Genomic DNA, 19,516 nt, shown 5'->3' with positions numbered 1-19,516 from the left:
TTCACATTTTCCTGCAATAGGTATACATAGTTTCCATATCATGTCCATTTTTTGCATGTAAGTGTTTTCCTAGACTAGACTAGACTTAGCATGTTTATAACGGGTGCGACCGATTGGGCAGGATACGCTCACCTTTCGCCAACACCTGGTATCAACACTATTTCATACTGATTCATAAACACATGCTCTGTCATCGTATCGCAGGGCGACAATCAGTGGATTGTCTGATCGAGGCTCCATTTGTATACAAGCAACATCGTTCAGTTGTAATACTGCTGAAACAAATATATACATCATGATGTAGTCACAACTGTACAATCGATTTCTTACGGACAAGGTTTTGTCGGCTTCTACTTATACATCTCACATAATCAACTTTATAATACTTTGTCTATGGATTTTGGTCATTGTTGAATATGTCTGAAGGTCAACACACCAATACCCTAAATTGTTTTTCGGAAAGGACTTTACCAGAAGTATTGATTAGTTATTTCTGATCTCTCGTATATCTTGTAACAGGTCAACATATGCATTTTTTAATGTGGGCAAAGTTGACCATCCTAAACAACGTAGAGTTCGTGCATATATAATGCTGGGATCAAATAGTGTTGAAGTATATTACACTCACCCAGCAACGTGTGTTGACGCTGTTTCTACCCCAGTCTCGAGCTAGTTTTATAGTGCTAGCACGCTGCGATATCTTGCCGCTGCGTTTAACATGGGTACACGTCCTTAGCCCAGTATATCCACTTTGTGCTGATTGCCAGGACGTGAAACAACAAGTATCTTCGTGATACTTCTTTCGTAATGCCGCAGCTACAAATCGAATCGGCGATCTATCCACTTCACCAAAGTGGACAGCCGTAAAGTCTATGCTTGTCATAAGAGTAGACGAGGCTTGCTGACATGGTTGATGTATACGTTATAGAGACTGGAAAAAAGTCCATTTCCTCTGCAATGTTTTGTTTAAAAACCAGCAAGAAAACGTTGTAATTATATATAAAATCAAGATCCTATAAAAGAAAACATAGTTTATTCATAGTTTTTCGTGGTAGCTTTAAAGTGTGATAATAACAACAACAACAGAACCCTTCAGAGATGTGTTGTAAAATACTTCACCAACGTCATCGGAAACATTATCAATATGGAAATGATCAAATGATGAAACGTCACGGTGACCACAGGGTACTAACAACGTCAACGGGGGAACTTTATTTACGCTCTCAGAGCATCTCAGTATCTACTTCAAACAGGCAAAGACCTATTGGGACTTTGCAAACGTTGCACCTCTTATGTGCACGAGTACCATATGCTACAGAGAGTAATAAACATGCATTATATAACATAACTAATCCTGTCGTGAGTCAATAAGATGTTGGACACTATAATGAAACGGCTTTTATTGCTTCCATTATATTCTAGCACGACATTGTGTGATACTCGATTCTGATAGGCTGAGAGCTCATCAAAACCGTACTTAAATGGCAGTTAAAGACCGCTAATTAAAGTGACCGATTCACCGCGTATGAATACAACGAACTCGTTGACCCTATTGTTTGTAAACAAACATGTCGGACATCGTCAATTTCTATCTCGGCAGCATTTTTGGTGTTTTTTGATTAAAAAGCGAATGGTTTGAAGAAGAATGTCTTGACCCTAATCCCAGTGAAGAAACTACGAAGCTGGAAAATCCGTCAGCAGTGCAAAAGCGGCAGTATGTTCAAAGCGGGTCCAGATCTACGTGTGTTGACGTCGACAACACACGTCGGCCCACACGTCCTAACCTGACCGCTTCTGTCCCGGCCGTAATGCCCAGACTTTCCACTTAATGGGAAGTGTATAAACTTGCTCACAGTATAAACTGTATTTGTTTTAATAATGTATGCTACTTGTTACAAATACAAGCATACTGGTTCCTGAAATAAAGCATCAGTGTTGTTGAAAATGTCTTATTTTGTTCATTACATAACCTGTCCCTCAACGGGACGATTTCAAGCGATTTCCAGGAAAAAGGCCCTTTTGCGCCTTGTGTTCTTGCGCGCCAAACAGTCTGGTTTTAAAACGCTTATCAGTCGTGCTAGAATGAAGATAAAGCTACTCTGTTTTCAATTTTTCGGTCCTTTATCAGTGATTTAAGACCGCTAAATGTTTAATTTAAAACCTCATGCTAACGCGTTCCGTTTTTAAATTACATTTAGCGGTCTTAAATCAACGCCAACGCGTTCGGTTTTTAAATTACATTCTTAAATCAACGATAAAGTACCCTTATCTTCTAATTCACAAGAAAACGCACGTACAGCTCGAATCCCCGGGTTGGAGCTGTTCAGAATTGTCGCTGGAGATGACTAACGAGATCAGATGGTCATTCACTGATGTCTCCACAAATCACTGGATTGTCTGGACCAGATTTGACCTTATGCGGGTCGACGTCAAATGGCGTAAACAATAAGGAAATGCAAAACATAAAAAGTATTCTCCGCCGGCAAATGCCATTTGGCCCACTGAACAGTTGTTATTGTTACGTAATCCATCTAAATGTCAAGCGTCAAGAAAAGTCGTGTAAAGTGCAATAAATGTGTATGTTTATTACAGTGATTATATAATGATAATCACAAAAGATCATGTATTTGATATCCAAAGTTGAACAGTCAAGATCAAATCTAACCTGTTGTTGAGCGAAGAGGTTGTAAAATGTCATCAGGGCCTTGCTCAAAGGAGTAGGTAACCATTTGGGGATTCCCCACGTATTTTCCTTCAGGTGTTATTTAAAGCCCAATGTCATATCCTGTCTGATGAATGCGTACGCAGACGAATATCAACAATATTTTTGAGGGCTCAAGGCGTTTCAATAATGGGATAGAATATCGTCAACACCGGTATGTTGTAATTATATATAAAATCAAGATCCTATAAATGAATATATAGTACTCAAAAGAGACAAAGTGGCTCATTAGTACAGTGATACCCTGCTATTCAAGTTTCCGTTCCTCCGGCTGTGGAGCTTCAAAAAATTATGTAGGAATTTGCATTATTTGGATGAACAGTGTTTCGAATTCATTCAAGTATGAATTCAAAATGATAAAATATAGTAATTGAATGTTTATATATCATTCCCACAACATCTGAATACCTCACACTACTTCAACTGACAAGGGTAGCAACTTCCCGACACAAGCTCCTCACTACGCCTCTATCATGTCGTGAGTCTATTTCGGGTGACAAAGTGAAACTTGATCATGTGAGACGGGAAGCATTTCGTCAAGGGAGTCATTCACAAGGGGTTATATGTTTACATTCAGAATGCATGGCTAAGTTATCGTGATCCAAGGTCATACAGACTCACAATATCAGTCGTGGTATACAGAATTCCTGTTCAACCTGAAAGCCGACTCCAAGGAGAACGCTCGTGTATTGTAAGGGAGGTTACTGCGTGTAAATGATTCGTTACTCCGGACACTTCTTAAATCAGAATATTTCGCAAAGAAAGACACTGTGTGGATAGCAAGGTTGCACTTGGGGACCAGTTAAAATCTATGACTACGGTCTGGAGAAATTATATATAGTGTGATGTTATTTTTTGTATATCTTGTTGATTGTATTTGACTACACACTACACTAACCGAACAAAAACATACAACTGGAGCATTATTGAGTGCAACCGAAAAGGACAAAGAACAAAGGAAAGTATATCACCTCACCTGCAGTATTTTCCCAACAATATGTTTTAGTCCATTTAATTTAAATTGTCTATATATTGACAAGTATTAAGTGATTTTGTTTCCAGCTTTGTATATTTTCAAGAACAGCAGAATATACATTCGTTAGCAAAAATGAGTACCTATTAGGAAAATAAGATTTTCCAGAACATGTAAAAAATATATATTGAATACAGAACAATTGAAACCATTTTACTGTTGACAAAAACAATAGCAGAAAAATGATAATTTATGACTTTGAAGATATAAATAAATCAAGTTTATTTCGTAATTCAGGCCACATCGCCCATAGTACAGTTGAAAATAAGTATACTTATGTCAGATATCCAGAGTGTTATGTCTCTGTCGACTTCATTTTGAATAACTTGCAGAGATATAAAGCTATTGTGCGTAGTGCATTAATATCACAGGATGAAATGAATTTCAAACATAATTCTACAGTTATATGTCTGTAACGAGGAAAGAAAACTATTTCTCAGGTGTGTATATTTCTTACATAACAAAGACATGATACTCATCTTCTACCAAATGAAGGACACAGTTTTACAAAGATTCTGTATGAGGCATATTTAACAATGACCTTTTACGGATAATGTTGACTCGAAAGTTGTTAAGTGATATTGCACATTGCCCTAACTAATGGTTTGTCTCGGATTAAAGTTATGAATAATTCGGGTTTCCAAAAAGATTTTATATTCCGAATCGCATAATGCACTAAATACGAAGACAACTCTATGCTGTGATATCATTACATATATCTTAGATGTCTTCTAAAACAAAAACATTGTTCTTATCATCAACATCTTGGTTTTCACACACATACGCAAAACCGCTAGTAAATGACATTTGTCTCACATACGATGCCCAATTGACGTTACCAATCTCATCTAAATCTTTAAGCAAGAGGTATTGACATCCATTCACCCACAAAAAGCTTAATCAAGTACGTAATTACCCTTATTTGCGAATTTAGAATATACAATGGCATTATGACGTCCAGTTTCACCAAGAGTAACTTCGTTTGTTGTGAATTTACCCACTCCAAGAAAACGGTTAAACTATCATGCTTGTATCTTTACAATTGTGTCACAGTAGTACCTCATGTTTCCGAGGTATAATACATCAAAATTGGAGCGATTGTACTGTCAAATATGTCACAAGCATTTGAGAAAACTATAAAACTGTTGTTACTGAACAAATGAAAAACTGGTCCCATGGCAAGAGTTTCACATGCTTTAGACCATATTAATCGTGAGGAAAATATAATTCCACGATAGTTATAGTAAGTCACTGACTTTTTTGCACATTATTAAGCGTCTATGATTCATACTAAGATATTATTCCATCTAGCTGTCCCTGCATGTCCCGAACAGTATACAGGAAATGTTCGTTGAACATACCTACTTACTATCAGCTTTGATCTCAGCATCAAATCTTGACTGTCAGGGAAATCAAGCAGTTCTCATCAACATATAAAATCCGATTCGAGTTACACTATCGGTTTATGCAAGTGGAATAGGACGATTGTATCACGGTTGCAAGGTCGCTCGTATGCGTCTAACATCGATTGTAACCAGTGATGTTTTGCGTAAGCTGGACTAATTTCATATGCGATATTTCTTTCATATACATACGAGACGCTTGAACACGACGCTTGTCTAACTGTCAATCAGCCTATATAGAGTTCAGTTCAGTGAGATGGGTTCACCTGGAAAAGTTGTAGCCTGATACATTGACAGCTGGTCATCAGGACGTATTAAAATCGCATGCTTTTATTACAAAAAGACGTAAAGTCATTAATTCTCCATCAGTTCAACATGAAAATCCACATAATCCTCACATTTCAAAGACTGTCGATAGGTTCAGCACCGCTTTGAACAGTTTTCTGTGTATAAACCATATGCAAATACCCCACTAACAAACTTTTAAATATCGACAATAATGACTGTTTTCTATCTCCTCTTTAAGAATGCATCCAGCCGTGATATGACACAACAGATTGCAACATTAGACCTCTGAATGCAAACCAGAGAGAGAGTATGTATCATTTTGTGTTTTGTTCTATTATAGGTTATTTGTCATCTTGATATGAAAATGGAGACTGAAGAGGACTCGGATGAATGCAGATCTAGCTTTAGTACATCTAGCAGCGATGAAGCAGACAGTACCTGTACGGCTGAAGAAGATAAGGAGCAATGTTGCTCTGTATCCCACAATTTACCCTGGCGTCAACAGGGCAATAACCAGACAGGTGGCAAATTACAACATGTCGCAATAATTATCTCCATTTGATCAGAATGTTATCACGGTTGCAAAACCGAAGGCTTCAGTAATACATTAAGGAAAGTGTTATGGAGGATACAACCGCATCAATGACAATAATTAGGTCTGACAATCAGGTTGCTATTTGTCCATACAGTGAATATTCCAGTTTCAAGATGGGAGGAGAGGGTAGGGGGAGGGGGCGTTGCAGTTATTTGGTTAGGGAAAGGATAGTGTGTTGTTGATTTAACATTTTTCATTACGAGAATAACATGTGTTATTTATTTTGTTTTCAGAAATGCACCGATCTGTCAAAAAACTGGGGGCAATCGTTACCGACGGTGATATAATACCTGGACATCATGCACAGCCTGTTGGTATGACGTTTTAACCTAATACTTAGCCAACCTAATACGTGTGTACACACATTAGCTACAACTATCATGTAAATGTTACACTATGTTTCACCATTACCATTCCTATTCATGAATAACTCTCATTTCAGTTTTCCAAGAGAACACATTCAATGTGGAGTTTCAAGGAGCTCCCAAATATCTTACCCTTGGAGAAGGAAACAAAATTGAGCAGAATAAGCGTGATGATAAAAAGAGCCTGGCACAAAGGATTCGAGGTGAGTGTGGAAAATGCCTCTTATCAAACAATCCCACACAATACATATTGTCGAAAGCAGCAAATAGACATTGTGGTCGTGGACTGACTGACTGACTGAGTTTGGTTTTACGCCGCTTTTAGCAATATTACAGCAGCATCACGGCGGGGGACACCAGACATGGGCTTCACACATGGGATTCGAACCCGGGTCTTCGACGTGACGAGCCAACGCTTTAACCATTAGGCTACCCCACCGTCCCTTTGGTCGTAGAAGGTAAGTGGGGTAATTAATGTGCTGACGCGACAGCGGCTGAACTGGTGAAAAGACAGTAAGGTGACTTTTAAGGTTGAGGTATTTCTCAACACTAATTTGAGGTAGCGAAAGAGGAGTAGTCAGCAACAATAGATAAGGTCACTGACAAATGACTGTATAAAACAAAAACATGCATCTTATCGAGCTGGTAAGGTTAATGCCATATACCGCTTACATTGTAATAGACGTTGTAAAAAGAAACAAATTAAATTCAATCAATTTGACACGTTGTCAAGTCTATATCTCAGTTTCAAATGTAATGCATAATGGTGTTAAATAGAAATTGTTCAGCATGTCTGGTGATTTGTGAGTTTTCTACTTCAGATAAAACAGAAACAAATATTAAACAGTGTTCAAAGACAACTGTTGATACTCATGGCCTGTCTGAAGTCATGGTCGCAATTGGGAATGGGTCATCTCTTGTGATTATCACAGGATCACAAGGTGATGGAAAGACAACAATCGCAAAAAGAGCCATGTCAAAGCTGCAAGCAAAAGGGAAACAAATATTTCAAATATTCACACCAGACCATCTCTCTGAAGTTGGTCTCTACGTCAGTGAGCCAGTCATTATGTTGGATGACATATGTGGAAAGATAAACTTTGATGAAAGCAAATGGAAAGGATGGGAACCTGCCCTGAACATTATATTTACGGAGACAGACAAAAACAGTATCGTTCTGATTGTTTGCAACAACTTCGTTCTTCAAGAATGGTCGCGGTGCATTGAGCATTTACCTGTGAAACACGTATCCACAGTTGATGTATCACAGATTCGAAGAACATATCAGGAAAAGGAAAATATTTTGTCAGCATTGGAACAGAAGCTTTATATGAAAATTGATCCAGAGAAACGCAGACAAATATGTGAATGGGATAGCCATGGCTTTCCGAAATTGTGTGAAATGTTTCTGGAAATGTACAAGAGTAACAGCTCTTCCCAAATAGTGTCAGTATTCCGACTTCCAACACCGTTAGACGAACACGATGCCATGCATGTTTTGAAGCAAACGAGCAAGAGAATGCTCTTGAAAAAGCTGCTTGAGAACCAAGGTGAATTAGACGTATATCAAGAGACTTGTTCTGAACGTAGGTATGATCTCACAGAGACAGCTAGAAATCTTGATGGAATATACTTATACAAGAGGGACGGTGTGTTCGAATTCCGCTTGGAATATATGCATGACCTCGTGGCATCAGCCTTTTGGGAACTCGACCCAAGGTTCGTCATTGACAACTGCAAGATGACATTCATAAGCAGGACATTGCAACTGCAGTCTCAACAACCTTCTGGTACGGCCACAAAGTTCCTTTTTTATTCCAGACTATCTATGCAAGTATCTCCTGGCAAGATTTACAACGGAAATTTGCAAAGGCAATATATATTTGGCACTCTCACACAGAGCATGCAGATGGGAACCTTTCGCAAAGCAGCTGATGACTTCTCTACTTCGCAACAACAATTCATCAATGCAAAGTGTTGTCTCCCTGACGGATGCTACTCACAAACTGACATTTGCCTACCTATCAACAAGCAATGGTAGTTTTCACATTTTGAAAAGCATAGTTGACCACATAGAACCAATTACTGCTGAGCTTCTAAAGGAGGTCGTGTTTGGTATTTGTGATGCTGCATCAGTTGGTGGGTTGCAATATCTGAAAGACAAAAAACTCGAATTTGATATCAATGTCAGAAATGATGATTATCAAACCCCTATCATGGTGGCTGCCAATACGAAGGAGAGTACTTTCGTCATGGAAGTGCTAGCAATCAACCCTGACGTTAATGTACTCGATTGTGTGGGCAGGTCAGTACTTCACTACATCTGCGAAAATGGACTGGCAAGAGCAATGAAACAGATTGCATGTGATATAACAGATGTTGACAGGAAGGACAAGTCTGGACGTACAGCTCTTTCCAGTGCTTGTGAATACGGACACATTGACATAGTGAAGGAACTCCTTAAGATGGATGCCAACATAGACGTGCAATCCTTGCACGAGTCTTGCAAGTCAAAGAAAGCAGACATTCTCGGATTGTTATTTGCAGAAGGAGCATCTGTTGATGTATTGTCGGAGGATGGTGACACCCTTCTTCACTCGGCATGTGAAGGAGGCAAAGAGGTGATAGATCTACTACTACAAAAAGGTTTACATATCAACAAGCCTGGCTTCAAAGGAAGAACTCCTCTTGACAAGGCAATAGGACAGAAAAATGAAACTATCGCAAAATACTTGGAAGAGAAAGGTGGTAAACGCAACGCAAATCTGTCATCTTAGCGTATCCCAACAAGCTCTACCAAGTAAAGGTCTTGACAAATCTAAGTGGTTTATGTTGAAATAATTCAGTGTTATATCTATATCAAATCAACGTAGGAAACATCTTTTCTATCACAAGGGATATTTATTCTATCACAAAATCTACAAATCTGGATACTTGTAATAATGTCCAATCTTTCCTGCCATCGTATGCCGTGTGGTATAGAGTGATGCTCATGCTGTTGATCACTGGATTGTCAGGACCAGACTCGATTATCTGGAATAATAGCTGGAATATTGCCGAGATCGGCGTCAAACAACAAGCAAGAAAAATGTTTAACATTTAGCGTTGTACATAGTAGGAGCAGAAGTCATGGTGGTGGTTTTGTGTTTAAACATATTTCACGGACATACCAGGTCAAATGGGATGGCCAAATTCCTCCAGCTGAGACGATCCTCTCAATAAACATTCATACCGATAGAGGCCAAATGTGTGGTTATTGAACATTGTCATAAATAACACACTAAGTGCTACACCGGGTAATCATTGTCTGCTGGGTGAACAGAGGCCATTTTGAACGAACTCACTTGCCTAAGGTGAGACCACATGTATCACATGTGCTTCGTTGTGGGACAGGACTGAAGAAACTCTCAGGAGTCAAGCTGCCAATCACAGTCACCCAGTTACAAGTTATCTACTTTCGTGTGTAGCTAGTTAAATTACACATATATGCATAAGAACATACATACATACATACATACATACATACATACATACATACATACATACATACATACATACATACATACATACATACATACATACATACACTCATACACACATACAAGTGTATGTTGCAGTATAACTGAGTAGAACTATTGTTTTGAAAACCAAACAGTATATTTTCTATTGTGAATTTTATTTTGCCCTCAGCCACTGATTTAAGCCATATGGTCAGCCACATAGTAACATTCACTAAATACATTAACAATTGTTTCTGGTTCCGCTTCAAAGAATGTACATAGAATTAAATTTGTATACCCACTTTTACACAAAAAATACATTTGTGGAGGAAAATATTGTACAACTATCTGTGAAATCTTAAATAAATATTTTGTAATATTTTAGGGTCATGTTGTTTATTTCACTGTCTTCCACATCTTTTATGAACATATAATTTAGTGTATTCGGCTTCTCCTGAAGTTTCGTTTTGTTGGAATTACTTTTAATTGTTATTGTGAAAGGCATTTTTGGTGTTACGAGAACTTTTCCACACATTTTTCTGGGTTTTTTGTAACAGTTTCTGGCAGCAGTTTATACTTTGATAACATAGAAGATTAATTCTAATGCCATATAACTTTATATCTCATACATCTTACCTTATATTTGTGCATAAATTGTGTCGGCTGCAGGTTTTAAGAGGTAATCTGCATAACGTATCCCTTTTGAAACAAAACACTGGTTTATTGCCGATTATAAAATTCTAAAATATACTACCCATCAAAAGTTTAGACTCACTAGTGTAAATGTAGCCACTTACTTCAGTCAACTGTTCTAAACTAGATTTTGCAAAATATTCCATAATGTGTAAAGGTATTGTTTACATATGAACTGATGTATTGTAAAACAAATTCGTAATGTTGAAAACATTCTTTTCATGAGTTCAATAAATCATGAAACTCAGTGAAAATAGGCGAATTCTTAACAAAACTTTACACCAAAACGCAGCTGTTCATGCACGACATGTGCACATGCTTTTCAGAAAGTTGATGCGAGATTCTCGTGCAATTCCTTTCGCAGATGGTTCCCCTAAGTTAGTGGAGAAATCCATCTTCGATATAACCATATATATTAGGTAGATATATGTACATAACATGTAGTGAGTGTTTTAAGTGAGTCTAAACTTTTGATGGGTAGTATATTTAACCATATTAATTGATTTAAACATTCATTTTCATCTAACTTAACTTTTTCATTTTCATCACGCATTAATTACATCTTTCGAAACGCTATTTCTAATACACGGTCTAATTTCGTTGATGATGTGATAGAGATATTGAAAACAGCTCCCATTTACAGTTATCTTCAGTTCTTCTAACCCCTGTTGTGCTATGATTACTTCCGTTGGTAAAAGCACACTTATTCCACCGTGTGTATGTATTGCCTCTATTTTGATTTTGTCTGATTTACCATTCCAAATGAAGTCAAACCTTTCTATAAAACACTGTTCATCATTTCATTATTGACTGAAGGTTGAGAGGAAATAGTATGATTGAATTACATATGTCTAGATCTTTTTTAATCCTATCCATGTCAACTTTGTCTAATTAGCATTTACTTTCAGATTCGAACATCTTGCAAACATAAACGCCGCGTGTTCAATATTGCATGTTGTTTGCTCTCTGGGTCATCTAAAGTTAAGGTGGTATTATAAACTGTGCCCACAAAAAACTTTGAATTTCCTATTATTATGCCCTTAACATTTCTGATGGCTTATATTTCTACACACAGAATGAAAATAAATGATGACACCTGATCACCCTGTCCACAACCTCTACTAACAGGGGAAAAGGAACTTGAAAATCCCTGTACTACAACACTTGTCTCCATATCTTTAAAAAAAAGTTATTATCCACGTTTGTATCCTTGAACCAAAGTTAAAAAGACACAATACATAGAATATAAAACGTCCATCTACCGAATCTCAAAATCTATAAGAACTAAGAGACCGGATATTTTATAACATTCGGTGTATTCCATTAAGTAGTGTATCTTTCTGGTTACTTCGCCCACATGTATGTATCTTCCTATAGAAACCTTTTTTGATCATTAATTAGTGTGGGTAGTACTCGTTACAGCCCATTTGCTATTACATGAGATGCATGTTTATAAGAAGAGTTTAAATGAGTGTCTAATTTTGTAAAAACATTTTTCGTTTATTTCCTCCAAGAATGCATGTAATAAGCCCTCGTCTCTGAGTAACAGATAATAATTCATTTTCAGATGAATTGAGTTCATATGGTTCTTTTTATAAATTCCAAAAATAATCTGGAGTAAATAATCTAGTACTGGGCTTATGGTCATTTTTTATATATTAACAGGCATCTAAGACTTTATCTTAGAGTTAGTTTACTTTCTAAAGTAGCAGAAAATCGGTAGAATTTGGTTCATTATAAATCCTTAATCTCCCTACAAATTATCTGTTTTAAGTAGTGTTAGTTTCTTCTATTATTATCTTATTCTTATTCCGTTTCGTGTATTTGTGTTTCCAATTCATTTCACTTATGTAGTAAATTCCTCTGATTTCAAATAGTCTCATTCATGTAGCAACTAGTCACTTATATCTCTCCGCCCCACCCCATTCGCCTGACAGCTAAGGTCCCGCTGATTCCTGAACTCTATTTGACTACAGCACGTTAAAAAGGGAACTGTTAAATCACAATTGTAGATGTTATAAAGCTTTTATGGCAGCGCGTTATGGACACAGGTGGAAAAAGCTGCTTATTAATAGAAGCAGAATATATGTCATTTTTGTGTACCCCAACGAGCTAAAAAGAAACATGCGGGCGTGCCTGTAGGCCCTGTAGGTCCATTTCTCCCTGGTCTCGGGTATTGCAAGGTGGTTTGAGCCATTCTGAATACGTACAAAAACGCAAAATGTCTTGTGCACGAATGATACGGGAAAACAGAAAGGGAATTCCCCCGACTGTAAACGGGAATCTCCGACAATCCGTTGTGGTGAAAGTAGTCCGCTTTGATGGTAGTAGTAGTAGTAGTAGTAGTAGTAACAGCAGCAGTAGTAGCAGTCGTTATGATGATGGTAACTTTGTACAACCTACAACCATACCACACTGTACTTGTTAGTGTATGATGTACAAAGATGGAAGCTTTAATTAGTAGAGTAGATGCTGAAGAACGAGCAATAGAATGTATTGTAAGTCTTGCATTTTATAGGCCCAGGCGTCTCAAACACTGTTATGTGATTGGCAGAGTACAAGCGTTGAGGGGTGCCAGAAACTCATGACCTTGTGCTTGCATATCTGAGTCAACCTGATTGTATGTCCAGATGTTGACAGAACAATGTTTGTCCTTCTCTGATTGAACAAAGTGGCTAATGCTTATGACCACCGTGACATGGAATTGAACAGTACATAGATTTTGCTATGGGGCGTCACTGATAAGCTGAAGACACGGAGACATAGTTTATTGGACGACAAAGAACAATGTATTACACATTACACTTACACATACTCATCGTTTACTAAAGATGTATTCATATACATACTATGGTATGATGTCAAGTAAATAGTGCATGTGGGACCTACTTTCAAGAAACGTTTTCAATAAAGTTCCATTGAACTCTAGGTCTGTTACGCATTTGTTATGTTTTCGGTGTGAACAGAATGTTTCAAAGGAATTATTTTTCTAAACACCATCAGTTAATTTGACATAACAGTTATCTAAAATATGGATGGCAGACCCCGGCATCAATAGGGAAAGAGAAACAATGAACGTTGACAAGGTTTACTGTCATGTAAGCATTGTTTCTTACTCAGTCTCTGTATCAACTGCCCATGAGGTCAGATATGATGTATATAACTTAAAAATATGTGTCGTATTGGATTATACACAATAATACCAATAATGCATAACACGACAAGTTCAGGCACAACAGTACTAGATATATACACATGGGGTAAAGTGATTCAAATTTTTGGGTGAAACCTTAAAGTTAATCATTTCGTCTTCAACGAAACTGCATCACTGCATAATATTTAGACGGAACCATACAGCTTAAACTAATCCCCATCAACGAGAATAGAAGAGACAGCGTTAAGGTTCCCAAAGGCCATATTTATATCTCGACCACAGCTGACTTCTCTATAGTGAGTGAGTGAGTTTGCTTTTTACGCCGCTTGTATCAATATTCCAGCAATATCACGGCGGTGACTTCTCTATAAACAAGATATTAATGTACCCAAGAACTCAAATCTCATCTAAACTCCTATATATACAATATCAGATGAACACGTTATTACATGTTGGAATTTATCCATTTTGTCCCAGTTTTTAATATTAAACATAAATTCCCATACCATTGTAGCATAATGGTGAGCTAAATTACGGATGACAGATTGGCAAACCAACAAGATAATATCACAGAGATCGTTGACAAGAGTCCCAGGTCAACTACACGTGAGGCCAACAGAGTGTCTATTTCTTGACATTGAAATACGGTGAACATTGTGGTACTGGTGGAATTCACTCCTGCGGATGTCTTCTTCCTTGTTAAGGGCTGCGTCTTGCCTGAAATAATAATAATTATTAGATTATTATACAAGTAAACCCGTTTTTCGTATTTACAATGACTAATATCAGAGTATGCTGTACAAAACGTTTGTATCATGAGCCGATTTTGAAATCAACATTGAGGTAATCGACTTTGCCGAAAGTAGCATCGTCTTAAACGATATTAAAGATTTGAAACAAGGCATAAGAAGGCTAGACTCCACTGTATATGAACATTCAACATTAACTGGAAGACTATAGCCACATTTGTTAAGTGTGAAAATAATGTGTAAAACGTTCATGAAATAACGATTAAGAAAGTTTGCTTACTCTTTTTTGTGGCACCACAACTATGAACTTATTAGCAAAATCCCCAGGGCTATGAACACGACAAACAGTGTGCACCCACATAATGTTGACATCGCTGAAAGGGGATATCATCTATCGCTGTGTTGCATATTTTATAAATGATGTTGTTCCTCACAGCGCTATAACGTGGATAAAATAGACTCTTTACTGTCATTAGAGGAAGTAATATTCCTTCAGTTGGCATTTTGATTGTAGTTTTACCAACATAAGGTTTGTTGGGGAGAAAAAAGTAAACTTACGCTTGTAATGCTTCAGTTGTAATGCTTCAAAGATTTCTAGATCAGTTGATTTATCACTGTAATGTTCGTTTTTTAAATTCTAAGAAAGGTTATGTCATGACAGTTCTATGTTCTCACATGTATCACATGTGCTTCGTTGTGGGGCAGGACTGAAGTCCTAGAAACTCTCAAGAGTCAAGCTGTCACACACGGTCCAAGTACTCTTCGCACTCATCGTTGTTTAACTTCAACTGAGTGTGACCTGAGCGCTATGCACAGAACCACAACCATATAATTGCATTCGTTTCAGAAAGACCCATCCAGATCATCATTACCAGCTTATCGTCATCATTCGGCTCATTTTACGTCCCTGAATCCTCACAAAGGCATACTTACGCAGACAGTATGGCAACCTATTGCTTGACGTGGTTTGCGGCAGTCGTCGCCGCCATATTGGGGTGCTGGATCTGTACAGGTTCTATTCCAGTCTACATTCCGGGCCGCTAGCCCTGCCTACAGGTGGCTATACAGGGACCTTCTCTCCATGACGAACACACCGAGATCCGGTCGACACTTGCTGAAACGATACAAATATATCATACCCTTTCCTGAACGAACCCGGCGGCGGAGGTTATATCATTTGGGAGACCAAGAATCACGTTTCGTGTAAACATTTCGAGTGAACATTTTCAACCTCAGTTGTCTCTACCAGGTAACAGGATTTCTACAATCTGCATGCAAATTGTCTGTATCAGAATATAACATCTGATGCTATCTCAACCAATTATTTGCGACAAGTGGCACTTTGGAGTTGCTGTGCAAACATGTCTTCAGTGTGACGGACACTCGTTCATGAATAAAACTCCTACTCATATAACCCAGGGTGTTTTTTTTTTGCATACCGGGCACTTTGTAGAAGGTAAATGCAGTTGTTTTGGTTTGGGTGCACATTACACACGCAAACAATGACTCCTGATTTTTCTCAAGGACAATATAATTGCAGCTAACATGTCAACATGTCTTTAGCCCCAATCACAAGGAATCGAGCCCAAGAATCAACGTTTACAGAAATAGTTTCGGTTGGATGATCTAGTTCGTCTAGATGTCTCTTGCTTTCATTACGAGATGAACCAGCTTGTGGGGATGTCATGATGGAAGGAAAATGATTCAGCTTCCCTGCTTTCCAACCAATATGAAGTGTCAACAAGGACGATGTCAGATAGCGCCGACTATCCAAGATGCTGAGACCAGGGATACAGGGATGTTATACTTCAGCGAATTGACACAAATAACTATATTTATAAACCAACTTAATGTCAGACTGGTTCGGTCCATGGCAAAAAATTGGAGCTTTACCATATCTGGAGTTTTTCACCAGATTGGCCCATAAGCCGTTTGGCATAGGACTCTAGGCAATTTAATATGTCGATAATTTCAAAAAGGAAATCTAAATGGCCAAGACCCATCTATGAGGTAAATGTACAAAATATTCACCATACAAAGGGCTTAGCGTGTCCAGCCGAGTTATAGAACCGGGCCCATTTTACGACCCGTTTACCTTAAGATAATCTTAACAAAATGTTGAATCTGTTGCACAAAGCTACCTTTGGTCAACCTTAAAATTGGAAGGATACTTAGCGGCTACCTAAACTAAGGTAACTGGAAACTCAATCGTGTCTGTAGTTACGAATGTGAGTTATCGATTTAACGTAAACGAAAAAGAATATTTTATAACACACGAACATCATTTTTAGGATAATACTTTTCTTTGTATATCATAATGTGGTTATTTATCTTCATAAGCAGAGCGGTGTCGACTATTACCGATAAGCTATCACGCCTTATTCCTGCTGTTTCAGTCTATGAAGCAATAAGTGATATTAACAAAGAACCGTTCACTGAGAATCACATTCACGCACAAAGGCAAGTAAGCGCTGTCCACCAATCCTGTTGCTGATACATATTTCACATCGCAAAATTTCACATTTTTTTTCACCCTTGTCAGGCTTTTGACATGAACAGTTATGTCACGTGCCTTAAACCGTTAGTTATATAACAATGCGTCATTGCTTCAACGTGTACATGGGGTTAATATACTCTTTCCTCGTTCCTCTTGGTGAAATTTGCAAAAGATACAAAGTCCAGTAAAAGGAACGAGGAAAGTTCCTGGATCGATAGGCCAGTATTTACAACAGGTATGGCCTGAATGTGTCTGTATATGTTAACAATACCAGGAAGTATTCTATTTGTACACAACCTTTAACGTCGATATACTAAAATTCTAACAATAATGTAACTAACACAAAATACGCCCCAAATTCAAAATAAGTCAGCATGTTAACATTTGTTACAACTGTTATTTAAACAGTCTGCTGAATGAAAGCAGCAGCCATGATTTGTTCCTTCTCAGTATTTTGTGAAATATAACAATACATGCAAATGTTTATTGAAATGAGATACAAGGAAAATGCAGCAAATGATGCACTTCACATACCAATACATGGAGGAACGCTGCAGTGAGTTTGACTGGTTTCCGTCAGTGGACCGGTGCACTTCGTTTCACGGCCAACGCCTAGATCTGCGCTGATTAGTCACGGCAACTCTTCTCCTTGCCCCACCCCCAAACATACAGGCAGACATTCGTAAACATTCACTAAAATTTGCTTCACAGAGAAATTATACGATATTCACATTTACTTCAATTTACTTTACAGGGAAGTCATACGATATTTAATTGCTAATTATTTAGGTTAGAGTTTGATATTTTAACTATTGAAGTAATGATCATAACTCGCTGAACTGATCACAAATATATACAGGGTACATGATATTTCAAATGCATCAAATAGAATTCCAATTGGATTGCACAGTACATTTTCTAGTTATACTAAGCTAATAAAGTTAAGCAAATGCATTGTGTTAGTAGCAGTTTAAGAATACAAAAATGAAAGTTTCATAATTTAAAGAAAGTATTGATTAATTTGATGAAGATGAAAAAGTGATCGTGAATGAAAACCATTCTTTTAAAATCTGAAAGTCCGTTTATTCAAAATGAAGTAAATTCACGTGCAGGAGTATCGAGGTTGCACATGACAAGCTTCGTAAACCTTTCAGTTCTGCACATGCGCAAACGAACTTAGGTCACAATCAACGTCATGACGTGATGGGGAAACTTGTTGCTGGACAAAGTGTTGCAAAATTCCGACAGCATTTTTAATGTCTACATCCGCGCCAAAGTGCCCAGCAAATTGACATGTTCGAGACTGACACCGCACGGCAACAACGCAAAGAAAAGATTGATTCTTGGTGACGTCATCTCGCGTCGCAGAGTACACATTGTTTGGCAAATGCTCATCTGTCCAGCAACCTCCTCCATGGGCATTGCTTTCAAGACATAACTGGCGCATTGCACAATGGAACAAATGTTATTTAGCGACAAATCCAAATTTGCAAATTGGCGTCCAGTTTGCAGATGGTCGGGGACGTTATGACACTACCACGTCATTGCACATAATACAGAGTATGGGGTGGAATTGTAATAATATGTGTGGAGGATAATTCATGGTACAGGCACAACGGACCTGGTTTTCCTTTTAAAAAATCGTAATGAGCAACGTGACACCGTTTTGGGTTCACTTTACACTGTACATAAATACAAGATATATCACAACGTGAAGCAACCTCAAGTCTGAAGGAATGTATCCCCTACTAACATCATGGTAAAATTAATACATTTCAAAAGATATTCAGTAGCAACTAATTCCAAAATCTGAACATAGAAGTTTAGCTTTGACCAGTTTGAAACAACAGTGCTATAATAGACCCGGCCGGATTAAAACTGGATCGGCTGGATTAAAACTGGCGTTTGACAATTATTAGAGATTAGACTGAGCGTAAATCTTGCTGTGCAGAACTATGGAATAAGTGTTTTAATGTATAAAATGCTAAAGTATTAAACATAATTAAAGGCTACGTAGAAAAATAGTCAAGTATGCACATACATACACACACAGGCACGCACACACACGCGCACGCACGCACGCACGCGCGCACACACACACAAATCTTCTTTGTAGCTTGGATCGGCTGAACTCAACCTGAACAAACACTTAACACACAGGTTAAAGAACAAACAAAGCGAACATAGGGGAATACTTTTATCATGCTGCAGAGTTACAAAAGAGACATTCCATGGAATGATTATCGCTATAACGAACGCTGCAACGTACGAAACGTTTCATATCAAGAATATGATTCCATGCGTTGCAATATCCTCTTACTATTTTTCCAGTACCCCTTTCTGGCTCTTTTTTCCCTTTTCGGATTATCAGTTATTAGGTTGTGAGGAGTGAGCCTCTTTTTGAAACTGTTATATTGTGTGTTGATCCTAGTGGTTAAGGTCATGAGCGACTAGAGTGGACAGGTAAAATGTCATACATCCAGACAGCTGTGGGAAGCACAATAAACCCGATATTAT

General features: G+C 37.9%; 1 protein-coding gene and 1 long non-coding RNA gene across 5 annotated transcripts; one reads left to right on the top strand and one right to left on the bottom strand.

Moving 5' to 3' along the window:
* The first annotated feature begins 2,794 nt into the window (after positions 1–2,794).
* Positions 2,795–15,760, top strand: LOC124289659. 4 transcript variants are annotated; one of them, XR_006901727.1, is made up of 6 exons: positions 2,795–2,876; positions 5,787–5,967; positions 6,275–6,355; positions 6,484–6,609; positions 7,228–9,869; positions 9,902–10,285. XR_006901727.1 is itself a non-coding variant. In XM_046726267.1 (5 exons), the coding sequence occupies exons 2-5, from the start codon at positions 5,805–5,807 to the stop codon at positions 15,544–15,546; spliced, it is 567 nt and encodes a 188-aa protein (XP_046582223.1). In that variant the 5' UTR covers positions 2,795–2,876; positions 5,787–5,804; the 3' UTR covers positions 15,547–15,760. The 4 variants fall into 4 exon arrangements, 3 of the variants coding, with proteins under 3 accessions (XP_046582223.1, XP_046582221.1, XP_046582222.1); XM_046726267.1 differs by lacking the exons at positions 7,228–9,869; positions 9,902–10,285 and adding an exon at positions 15,350–15,760; XM_046726265.1 differs by having other exon boundaries at positions 7,228–10,285.
* LOC124289660 lies at positions 13,352–15,539 on the bottom strand. Its single transcript, XR_006901728.1, has 2 exons — positions 15,436–15,539; positions 13,352–14,470 (listed from the first exon to the last, which is right to left on the bottom strand). It is a non-coding gene; the product is annotated as an uncharacterized LOC124289660 (long non-coding RNA).
* Positions 15,761–19,516: the final 3,756 nt, after the last annotated feature.

The sequence above is a fragment of the Haliotis rubra genome, unplaced genomic scaffold (genome assembly GCF_003918875.1).
Source record: "Haliotis rubra isolate DU_JTF1 unplaced genomic scaffold, ASM391887v1 Scf446, whole genome shotgun sequence".
Taxonomy (NCBI): Eukaryota; Metazoa; Mollusca; class Gastropoda; order Lepetellida; family Haliotidae; genus Haliotis; species Haliotis rubra.
The sequence above is the reverse complement of the archived record's forward strand: the minus strand, read 5'-3'. Positions and strand labels throughout refer to the sequence as shown.